The 12,478-nt window shown below is 44.3% G+C and overlaps 1 protein-coding gene across 4 annotated transcripts in view; it reads left to right on the top strand.

Moving 5' to 3' along the window:
* The window catches only part of LOC23687721 (elongation factor 1-alpha), a 53,371-nt gene that overhangs the window by 26,946 nt on the left and 13,947 nt on the right, over positions 1-12,478 (top strand). For 3 of the 4 annotated variants that reach the window (XM_011495023.2, XM_021853582.1, XM_021853583.1), the window contains exons 2-3: positions 11,231-12,154; positions 12,216-12,421. In XM_011495023.2, the coding sequence (XP_011493325.1) occupies positions 11,332-12,154; positions 12,216-12,421 (1,029 nt within the window). In that variant the 5' untranslated portion in view covers positions 11,231-11,331. Of the gene's footprint in view, positions 1-303; positions 509-11,230; positions 12,155-12,215; positions 12,422-12,478 lie in introns of those variants that run through there. The other variant, XM_021853584.1, reaches the window with a different exon arrangement.

Genomic DNA, 12,478 nt, shown 5'->3' with positions numbered 1-12,478 from the left:
CCCATTAATGAGTAAACAGGGTTTACTCATTAAATGGGGAGAGGCACTTCTAGCGGAAATGGGTATTTTTTTACCCATTAAAGGGTATTCTCAAACCACCGTGTAGGGAACGAGAGTATGTGTTGAGGTGTCTTGTCTGGCGCGTCTGGTAGGATGCTGGGGAGGAAAATAACGACATGCGATCCGTAGACAGAGTTCACGAAGCATGATGGGGGGACTTTCTTTTTCTTCCATGGCGTGCGCACAGAACGGAATGCAGAATCGGTGTGGTACGAAGCGAATTTCTTTAGGAAGCTTCTAGTTACTATACGGAGCTTGAACCAGAGGGTCTTTTTGTGTTGATAAGGCGGGAGCAGTCCAGGGGATCTATGGCGGTTACGTCACTTACTTGTACTTGAATGGAGAGACTGATTGCTAGGCTTCCAGTGCTGTTCTAGACGACTTCATGTTCACCTTTGATAATTTGGCTAATAACGGCCGTTTTACTCGAAGCATGCGCGCCCAAATGGTAAACAAATGTAGATTATTGTTCGGTATAATTTGAATGTACTGCTATCGTATTTGGGGGCCTGTTCTTTGGTGCGATTACTGAGGATGCTCAGCACATAAAAATCCAGGACTTGAATTATCTTGAGATGTGTAAAACTTTGTTCCGAAGTATAGATTTCAAGCCATAGCATAATGGGACCATCCTTAGCCTAGTGGAAACGACCGCGGCAACAAAACAAGGTATGCTAATGGTGTCTGGGTTCGATTCCCGGTCTGTTCAGGATCTTTTGGTAATGGAAAATTCATTGACTTCTCAGGGCATAAAGTATCATCAAGGTATCGACTTAAATAGAGATCGTAGTTTGTTAGATTGAACGGACCACGCATTCGATCGAATTCGAGAAATACCGATGAAAAGGTAGTTGATTGTGTATAGCTGCTTGGGATTATGAATGGAACTAAAAACTTTAATCGTGATCACCTAACTTTGAATTTCTTGGGTACAGTCCTTTGCTATACCCTAACGCCTTTTCAGTAAAAGACAATAAGAATCAGCATACTAGTCAGGCATAAGAAAACACCAATAAAGCAGATATGTTCAGCTGACTTGTTCTTCTTATTCTTGGCATTACGTCTCACTGGGATACAGCCTGCTTCTCAGCTTAGTTTTCAATGAACACTTCCACAGTTATTAACTGACAGTTTTCTTTGCCAGAGTTGCCATTTGCGCATTCGTCTATCGTGTGGCAGGTACGATGATAATCTATGCCCAGGGAAGTCAAGGAAATTTCCATTACGAAAAGATCCTGGACTGACCGTGAATCGAACCCAAACACCTTCAGCATGGCTTTGCTTTGTAGCCGTGGACTCTAATCACTCGGCTAAGGAAGGACCTCAGTTGACTTCTTATTAGCGTTATGCATTAGCAAGGTATAATAATTTGACGCCAAACGCGTGTCTCGCATGTGATCACATCGGAGAGAGGCGCGCTTCGCGCAAACCTTCTTCTGCGTACAAACAGCTATACTTATCACCTCCAGACTTCTTCCAATTAGCACCCTCGTTTGATACGACCGGCAAATCCTTTGGTTGGATGCCCTAATTGATGGTATACAGCGTAATTCCAGTCCCGCTTCTTAACAAATTCGCGAATTGGCTTTGCGGGATGGATTGATGGACCATAACTCAACGCTGGTTGGTGTTTGTTGCTTGTTGGTGCAGTGAAGCCATGACCAAGTCTGATTTTGTTTTGGCGAATGAGGCTTATCGCGACGGTACTTCTGCCCTATCGCCCCATTACCTCAAGATTCGAGGTAAAGCTATGCAATGAATAGTGATCAATGTCTACAACAATATGGGGCCTTCCTTAGCCGAGTGATTAGACTACGCGGCTACAAAGCAAAGCAATGCTGAAGGAGTCTGAGTTCGATTCCCGGTCGGTCCAGGACCTTTTCGTTATCGAAATTTCCTTGACTTTCCTGGGCATAGAGTATCATCGTACCTGCCACACGATGTACGAATGCGAAAATGGCAACTTTGGCAAAGAAAGCTCAAGTGCTAATAGTTACTTACTAAATTGCTGCGAAGCAGGCTCTGTCCCAGTGAGGGCGTAATGCCAAGAAAAAGAAAAAGTCTACAATAATAACGGGATGAATGATCACAACATAGAATCCTTGACTTTTGGCGGTTGTTTGTCTCAGACTTTGTAATGTAAAGCTACGTAATAGATATGCTTGAATGCTACTTGTTTTTACAAACGAATCATTTCGGATGAGTAGTGCAAAGAAAGTTTAAACATAAAAGTCTTCTTCCAAATAAATAAATGAAAACCGAATTTAGTACTATACCATTGAATTCCACTAGATTCTACATGTGCAAGCTTCTTGTGAGTTTCTCAGCAGTTCCTTATTAGTCTTCGGTGAATTTGTAGTACTTCTTTAGAAATTCTTAAAAATCTTGGCAGGATTTCTTGCACAATTTTCTATGAGTTTCTAGTAAAATCTTTGATGCTAATCTGTGGAGATCACGAGCATTACTTTTGGTACAAATGATACCAGATTCTATTGAAATCAAGCAACTATAATTAAAGCTGCATAAAATGTGCTGCTATAGATGCTTTGTAGGAAATGCCACACATGTATTTGGCGTGAGACAGGACCCCGTGGTGGTCAAATAGCTATCGCTTTTGCTTTATATGCAGAACATCATGGATTAAATCTCAGGCCCATCCCTTTCTCCGTACTTTGTAGTTATACAGTCAATTCTTCCTTATTCGATCTTCTGCATCTTTATATCGAGTTAGAGAACCATGTGTTTTTGTTCGGAATGAATTTATGTCTTTTGTTTAGTGCATGCCGTTCTACTCCACTGCTATTAAGAAATAATGAAGTAGTCGTTTTCATACAATTAACATTGTTTACCATTTTGCATAGAGCTTCCTTAGAAAAAGATACCGCTATTTACACGAATAATGGGAAGTATGCACTTCAACAGAAAAGTAAACGCCTATGTCGATGTGTGGGTTATTTCTTTTCAGAAATGGTCAAGAAAAGCACTTTTCTTCGATCGCGGTACGCAGTTGAACGTAAATGTCATTCAAATGGAGCTCGCTGCAGAAAATTTCTTGGTCATTTCATGCGAAGAAATTTTTACTTTTCTTGAGCGGTACAGCATACTTAGCTTAACTGTAAAATTAAGCCCTCGATTGGCAGAACACTCCCAATAGATGGGGTCGAAGAGCCCGCCCTTAAGGTGAAGATGAATCGAAGCCAAACTTCAAATTTTCAAGAGCACGGATCTGGAGAACCAAACATCCGTTTAAGCTGAAAACGTAATCGATCGGCCACTTAAGCTTTTGGCGCTGAAATTGGGACAGCGCTTTAGGACCCTATTGTCAATGGCGTCGGCCTTGTGAACATGAGCAGTATGTATGCTCCACGGTGGGTTAGCTAAACGTAAGATATTATTATTATAAAGTTTTTACAATTCTCAGCAAAAATGCTGGAAAATTTCACCAATCTGTATGCCAAAGGGGATTAGGCTCTGTGGATCTCATTTATCAGTTTTTCTTATCCTAGTAATGCTGGATGAGCTTCTCAGTTGTGGTGATTCAGGAACCGTCTCACTATACTTCACTATGGACCTATGCTTACTTACTTACCAGTCAGGCTAAGGCCTGGGTGGCCTCTGTTGTACGTAGTAGACGTCTCCATTCGACTCGGTCCATGGCTGCCCGTCGCCAGCCACGCATTCTGCGAAGGGTCCGCAGATCGTCCTCAACTTGATCGACCCATCTTGCTCGCTGCGCACCACGTCGTCTTGTGCCGGTCAGATTGTTTTCGAGAACCATTTTCACCGGGTTGGTATCCGACATTCTGGTGACATGTCCGGCCCACCGCAGCCTCCCAATTTTTGCGAGGTGGACAATGGTTGGTTCTCCCAGCAGCTGGTGCAATTCATGGTTCATCCGCCTTCTCCACGTTCCGTCTTCCATCTGCACTCCGCCGTAGATGGTCCGCAACACCTTGCGTTCGAAAACACCAAGGGCGCGTTGATCCTCTGCACGTAGGGTCCATGTTTCGTGCCCATAGAGGAGTACCGGTCTAATCAGCGTCTTGTAGATGGTCAACTTCGTGCGATGGCGAACTTTGCTCGATCGGAGCGTTCTACGGAGTCCGAAGTAGGCACGATTTCCAGCAACGATGCGTCTCTGGATTTCTCTGCTGGTGTCGTTGTCGGCGGTCGACAACCTCGATTTCATTACCGTCAATATGAACTCGAGGTGGGGGGCGTGCCGTGTCTTCTCTTGAGCCCCTCGCTATCATGTACTTCGTCTTTGACACATTGATGTTCAGTCCGATTCGCCTAGCTTCAGCCCTTAGTCGGATGTACGTCTCCGCCATCGTCTCAAAGTCTATCCCCGCTCTTCTTATCACACCCTCTAAAGCAATGTTGAACAGTAAACACGAAAGGCCATCACCTTGCCGTAACCCTCTGCGAGATTCGAAGGGACTCGAGAGTGTCTCTGATACTCGGACTACGCACATCACTCGCTCCATCGTCGCCTTGATCAATCTTATCAGTTTGTCCGGGAAACCGTATTCGTGCATAATCTGCCATAGCTGTTCTCGATCGATTGCGTCATAGGCCGATTTAAAATCGATGAATAAATGATGTGTGGGTACATTTTATTCGCGGCATTTCTGCAACACCTGGCGGATGGCGAATATCTGGTCCGTTGTTGCTCGTTCGCCCATAAATCCTGCCTGATATTGTCCAACGAATTCTCTAGCAATTGGTAATAGACGGCGGCATAGAATTTGGGAGAGTACCTTGTAGGCGGCGCTCAAAATTGTGATCGCACGATAATTGGCGCAATCCAACTTGTCGCCCTTTTTGTAGATGGGACACACGACACCTTCCATCCACTCCTCCGGCAATACTTCCTCCTCCCAAATCTTGGAAATAACCCAGTGCAGCGCTCTTGCCAGTGCATCACCACCGTATTTTAGCAACTCGCTCGGAAGTTGGTCCACTCCAGCGGCTTTGTTGTTTTTCAACCGTCTAATCTCCGTTTTTACCTCTTGGAGATCTGGAGGCGGAAGTCTTTCGTCGTCCGCGCGTGCTCCCAAAATTATTTTCGTGCCACCTCCGCTACTGGCCACATCACCACACTATGGCTTATCAGGTGGCCAATAATCAAAAAAATGATGTGCCCCAAATTTCAATTCTTGTTCGCCATCTCATTGTAAACATGTCTGCTAAGAAATCCCCAAAATATTAGGGCATGATTTGCATTGCACACACAGATATGAGGTGTCAAAGTTGAGCCTATGGAGAAAAACTTGTTTTTATTAACAAAAACTATGGTTTACTCAAATGAATATAACTTTTTTTCTATAACACTTACGTGAAATGTTTTTACACCATTTGAAAGCTTACAAAAAAAAACTTCCTAGAAACAATAAAAAAAATAAAAAAAGCTTCAAAATAGTGGCTTCAATGATGTTTTTTTAAAAAGCGGTTCAAAAATCGAATAAGCTTATAGTTAACACATCGAGTACTTTTTTGTCCCAAGTTGTCCCAGCCTTAAATTCAGTTCAGAGGATACTTTGAGATGTAAACTAAAGGATCGTGAAGAATTTAGCTGCACAAGTTTGCACTTTTTTAATATAAGGCTTTTTGAATTTTTCCAATATTTTTAAACATTTTCTATTGAAAACAGCTAAAAACTAATTCAGCAAATAACTGAATTTCGTTAAATCATTCATATCATTATTTCTATGTAAGTTTTAATATTTATAATGGTTTGCACAACGTTAGTCGCATAAATGGCATATATGCATTATAAGTAACAAAGTTTAATATTTCGCTATAGGCCCTATTCAAAAGTTAGTTTCGAAAACTTGTTTTTGAAAATAAAACATCAAATTTGTATCATAAAACTCACAAATACGACATGAGATGGAAAAAATATTTTTGTCCGCCAGTCTGTATGGAAACCGCCCATAGTGCACCATTAAGGTGCTCGTCGTAGTGCTGCCGCCACCTTTCGACCACCTCACGTTCGTTCGTGAGAAGATTTCCGTCACAGTCTCTGCACATGTCGGCTTGTGGCACAAAGCCTTTGCGCGAACGGTTAAGCTTCTCGTAGAACTTCCGTGTGTCTTTAGCGCGGAACAGCTCTTCCATCGCTTCGCGATCTCGTTCTTCTTGATGGCGCTTTTTTCTTCGAAAGATCGAGTTTTGTCTGTTCCGCGCCTGTTTATACCGTGCCTCGTTCGCCCTCGTGCGGTGTTGCAGCATTCTCGCCCATGCTGCATTCTTCTCATTCTTCAACTGCTCGCATTCGCCGTCGTACCAGTCGTTTCTCTGATTCGGGGCCGCTGGACCTAGAGCTGCTGTTGCGGTACTACCTATGGCGGATCTTATGTGCCTCCAGTCATCTTCAAGAGTGGCGGCGCCAAGCTGCTCTTCCGTTGGTAGGGCCACTTCCAACTGCTGCGCGTATTCTTGGGTTACTTCTGAGTCCCGTAGCCGCTCGATGTTAAGCCGCGGCGTTTGGCTTCGACGCGAGTTGTTCACCGTCGAAAGTTTTGAGCGCATACATACAGCAACTAGATAGTGATCCGAATCTATATTCGCACTGCGGTATGTGCGAACATTGGTAATGTCAGAGAAGAATTTTCCGTCGATTAGAACGTGGTCGATTTGGTTCTCGGTTAGGTTATCGGGTGATCTCCAGGTGGTCTTATGGATATCTTTGCGGGGGAAGAAGGTGCTACGGACTACCATACCACGAGAGGCTGCAAAGTTGATGCTTCGTTGGCCGTTGTCGTTAGATACGGCATGCAGACTGTTCCGCCCGATCACCGGTCTGTACATCTCCTCTCGTCCTACCTGTGCGTTCATGTCGCCAACAACAAGTTTCACGTCACGCGGAGAGCATCCGTCATAAATCTGCTCCAGCTGCGCGTAAAACGTCTCCTTCTCGTCGTCGGGTCTCCCTTCATGTGGGCAGTGTACGTTGATGATGCTGTAGTTGAAGAAACGGCCTTTTATCCTCATCTTGCACATCCTTGCGTTGATCGGCTGCCACCCGATAACGCGTTGTCGCATCTTGCCCAACACTATGAAGCCAGTTCCTAGCTCATTTGTGGTGCCACAGCTTTGGTAGAAGGTAGCCGCTCGATGCCCGCTTTTCCACACCTTCTGTCCAGTCCAACAAAGTTCCTGCAGCGCTACGATATCGAAGTTACGGGGATGTAGTTCGTCATAGATTATCCTGTCGCAACCTGCGAAACCAATTGACTTGCAGTTCCATGTTCCAAGTTTCCAATCGTAATCCTTATTTCGTCGCGTGGGTCTTTGCCGATTGTTCCGGGTCGTATTATCCCCTATGTTATTCGCAATAAGGTTTTTTACGGGTGGCTTATTGGGCCTACGCCAACATTCCTGTCTCGCCGGAGCGCCATCGTGCCAACTCTGTTTAACGTCCCAAATAACACTAGGACGATCGCGCTGATGGGGCTACCACCTTGGATTTAGCTGTGCGCGATTCAGCATTTCTTACTCAGCCGCTGGATACCAGAACAGACGCTGTTTGAGCCGCACCTCCTGGTGAACAGACGCTCGAGACGTACCTCCCCAATCTAGCTGATGTCAGAAGGACAACAGTGCCCAGGCTGCACTACCAGCTAAGTACGCAATCCTTAGCTGGCGGTCTTTGTCATCGTTTGACCCGTGGAAGCGTGAGGTAGGAACTTGTGAGGACCAGAGCTGTGTTGAACGCTCCTTCCTAGTTGTCGACTCACCGTTTTGCAGCCCATGCACAAGTTCACTATTTGACGTTTTAGCGGTGCCGTGTTATTTATGTGACCATGGAAAACAGTGAGTTCAGCACCGCTAAAACGTCAAATTTGTGAACTCTTTCATCGGTCCATACTTCTGTTGGATGTTGTGTAGGTCCTTCTTCAATTCCAGCTCGTGCACCTTAGGAGAAATTTCGGGACAGTTCCGGAACTATGCGGACGTCCTCTAGGTACCACATCTGCTACAACTTCTCCGCAAAGTCGTAGTACTTTGTTATCTTGTTAGAGAACGTTGATTGAACATTGTGATCTAGCGGTACAGCGATGTCGATGAGTGTAACTCGTTTCATCCTTTTGTCGTAAACTAGAATGGTAGGGTGACTCTGTCAATGGACGATTTTGGGTGGCGCAGTCGATGCTTTGTGAACGCCACTCGTACTGCTCGTTCGATCGCCTTCAAGTCAGTCCACTTTACCACTCCGAAACTATTCTTCAACAGGGGCACAGCAAAGGTGTTGATCGCCTTCACCTTGTTGCCGGCAGACAGAAAGCTCTTCAAAGTACAGTTGACACGAGACTAGAACTTTTCCTACAGATTCTTCTTGATCATCGTGTGGCGAATACCTCTAAGTTGCAGGAATCCGAGGTATTTATACGTTTCGCCTCCAACCATATTCCGAATCTCCTCCTGCTCGTTGACGCGGAAACAGGTGGCATCCATAACTTGACCCCGACGTAGATGAATTGACCGGCATTTGTCAATATTTACTGAACTCCATTCGGATGTCTTTACTGAATGTCGTAACCAGCTGAAACAACTGATTTCGCTTCAGGTCATCCATATAGAAGGTGTGAGTAAGTTTTGTACTCCTTTCCCCACTTTTCAGCAGAGTGTCGTGTTTCTCATGTATAGCTAAATGAGCTAGTGTGCCATGCGATATTTCATATCGCAGCTCTCAGTTATGTGAGACACGAGATGCGGATACGTACAAAATACATCTCATGAGGCTCGTCACATGCGCTTACTAGGAGTACTTTTATGCAGTTATGTTTACCTAGTACAACAACCCCACGGAATCATACCTACGACTTCGGTCTATGCCTATGCACATATTTGTGCATAAAAATAAACTGAAATTTACAACATATTTTTAGCTGTGTAGTAGCAGCGAATCACATACCGTTCTGATTCAAATTCCGGACAGCTTCAAATTCCGGACACTCAACTTTGTATGATAAAGGTTTCAATTGAAATGTTTCAAAATTTGCCGTTGAAAAGCTCACAATTTGGAGACTTGTTTTAAAGAGATTTTTACATAGCAATCCATGAAAATTTACAATGCGCAACTAGTTTTGACGTTTTTCTAACGGCTGGCCCAGACAACCAGAAGTCGCATAACAGTTCACGAACAAAGTCGTTTATTTATACAAATTGCATCACACCCGCACTACATGGTGGATGAAATCGTTTGAATAATGGATTTCTTCGTAAAAAACGTTATTTTATGAGTCCTTATGTACATTTTGTTTCGCCCCGTATACTCGTCCAAAGATAGTCGGATCAATCCGTAGCAGCTGTCAAATGAACTTTGTTATCATAAATTAAGTCGCATAAGAGTACAGATTAGTTCGCAATAAAATCGTTACACTCGTATTGCATGCTATTTTTCATCATATGAAAATGCACGTATATCGCCTCCACTTTTGTACGTATAAGGCCTTTTCGCACCATCTTATACGTGAAACTTTCCACATATAAGCATCGCATAACGCAAAAAGTGATTCCGTTATACGTACAATCTGGTTGTCTGGGGGTAGTGTTTATTTAACAATTCAACTTTTCCAAGTTTGCTTTTCACGAGCTGTCCGGAATTCGAATCAAAGCGTCCGGAATAAGAAGCAAAAGTGAGGTGGTGTCCGGAATAAGGATCATGAAGAGGACTCACATTTCTATTTATTTAAATTTATTGGAGTTGTGGAATTCAAATCTTCACCTACCATTCGAGAGGTAGGTGTCCTGATAGCATAATAACGCTGAGATATCATAAAGATTGATTTAATTTATATGCTTTTAGATGGCTAACACTTCGAAGAGGCCTTAAGTGTCCGTAATATGAATCGAAACGGTACATATTCATCTCCTCGTCCACATGATCCGCTGCCGATGCGAGTCAAATAGTCATGATTTTTCAATCTTTATTCTGTTCTTTCACTGAACAAAATGAGTTTTAAAAGATTGTATTCTAAGATTTGATTTAGAATTCATATAAAACAGTTTTTAATGAGAAAATATCGAAAAAAAATAAAAAATATCGAAAAAATAAAATGTCTGGCTGTTGAAACAAAAATGTCCGTAATTCGAAGCAAGATATGTTTTGATTTTTGATTGAATTTAAATATTTTGGATACACATACTGCAATCTTTTATACTGTACAAGGAACATGACACATTAGTTGAAATAGCAACGTACATAATATTTTAAACGCTTGCCAAATTTCATTGAAAATAATAATTTCGAATATTTCAAGTGCTTAGATGTCCGGTTACTTGAATTTATTTAAATTCATTTTACAATAGGTATTTGAATGATAAAGTTCCCAATATTTAATGTTCCAATTGAAACTGAAGTGTATATGTAATTGTGTGTCTACATTTTCCGACCCTAAAAACTGAAATGCTCGGAATTTACGATTTGGGTGTACCGCGCGCTGTTTATCAGCTTTTCCCGTAAATACTTTACGGTGATAAACCCGCAAACAAAAACATCAACATCGGTGCGTACGTCCACCACCGGGCTGACCGATGTAATATTTTGTAATCGAATCCAAAAATACCGTTTACATCTACAGATAGCGCGCCCTTTTGGGACACGCGCTTCTATGTTTGCGATCGCCTTTCTATCATGGACTATATAGACATATCACCAGCAACAAAATACTCACCGAAAAAAATAACTTCACTAATAACATGTGGCAACAGAAGAGAAGTCAGTCAGTCGGACGGCGGAGTAAACCATCATCGTACACTTATCAGTGGCCGAATCTTTCGCGCTTTTGGAAGAACGCTCACCTTTAGTCCACGAGACGGCTTATTGCCAGCCGAATTCCTGACCGCCGATCAGTTCGATGGCAGATTTCGGCTGAGACAGTGAAGACTCTAGTGTCCCCCCGATCCAACGGGATCTTTCACATGACATATCCTATACCTTACTACGTACGGTCGTGTTTTGTATCACTCTGGTCAACATGAAGATCTTTCACGTTGTTCTCATGTCGTACATTTTCTGGATATTGATGGTACACTCCAAGCAGATCACTGCCAAGTTCAAGCACATAAAATGCGAAGAAGAAGAAAAGGTCGCGATCGTTTGACCGGTGATATATGCGTAGTGCGAAGTACTAATTTTTTCGTTTATTTGGTTTCGTTGCAGATTTTCGGTAAATCCTACGAGTAACTGTGTGAACAAACGCGCAGGGCCGGACCAGATCTCCAGTTAGTGTCGTTTCCGTTGAATAAAGCAGCAGCAGCAGCATGGGTAAGGAGAAGATTCATATTAACATCGTCGTCATTGGACACGTCGATTCCGGCAAGTCCACGACGACCGGTCATCTGATCTACAAGTGCGGTGGTATCGACAAGCGTACCATCGAGAAGTTCGAGAAGGAAGCCCAGGAGATGGGCAAGGGCTCGTTCAAGTACGCCTGGGTCTTGGACAAGCTGAAGGCCGAACGTGAGCGTGGTATCACCATCGATATCGCCTTGTGGAAGTTCGAAACCGCCAAGTACTACGTCACCATCATCGATGCCCCTGGACATCGTGATTTCATCAAGAACATGATCACCGGAACATCGCAGGCTGATTGTGCCGTGCTGATCGTTGCCGCCGGTACTGGTGAGTTCGAGGCCGGTATCTCCAAGAACGGCCAAACCCGCGAGCACGCCCTGCTGGCCTTCACCCTGGGTGTCAAGCAGCTGATCGTTGGCGTCAACAAGATGGACTCCACCGAACCTCCGTACCACGAGGCTCGCTTCGAGGAAATCAAGAAGGAAGTCTCGTCCTACATTAAGAAGATCGGTTACAACCCGGCCTCGGTTGCGTTCGTTCCGATCTCCGGCTGGCACGGTGATAACATGCTCGAACCATCCGACAAGATGCCGTGGTTCAAGGGATGGGCCATCGAGCGCAAGGAAGGCAAAGCTGAAGGCAAGTGCCTGATCGAGGCACTCGATAACATTCTGCCCCCGTCGCGCCCTACCGACAAGGCTCTGCGTCTGCCCCTGCAGGACGTATACAAAATCGGCGGTATCGGAACGGTACCGGTCGGTCGTGTCGAAACCGGCATCCTGAAGCCAGGTAAGATCATCACAGCTTCTACTACGACCATGTTCCTCATCATTTGATCATTCCGAAACAGGTATGGTGGTTGTATTCGCCCCGGTCAACATCACCACTGAGGTTAAGTCGGTCGAGATGCATCACGAGGCGCTGCAGGAGGCCCTGCCCGGCGACAACGTTGGCTTCAACGTCAAGAACGTCTCGGTCAAGGAGTTGCGCCGCGGTTACGTCGCCGGCGATTCCAAGGCCAGCCCACCTAAGGGTGCCGCCGATTTTACCGCTCAGGTAAGTGACTGGATGGGATACTGTGATGAAAATTTTACGAAGTGTATTATGAGTGGA

The sequence above is a fragment of the Aedes aegypti genome, chromosome 3 (genome assembly GCF_002204515.2).
Source record: "Aedes aegypti strain LVP_AGWG chromosome 3, AaegL5.0 Primary Assembly, whole genome shotgun sequence".
Taxonomy (NCBI): domain Eukaryota; kingdom Metazoa; phylum Arthropoda; class Insecta; order Diptera; family Culicidae; genus Aedes; species Aedes aegypti.
This window is presented reverse-complemented; position numbering and strand designations above follow the sequence as displayed.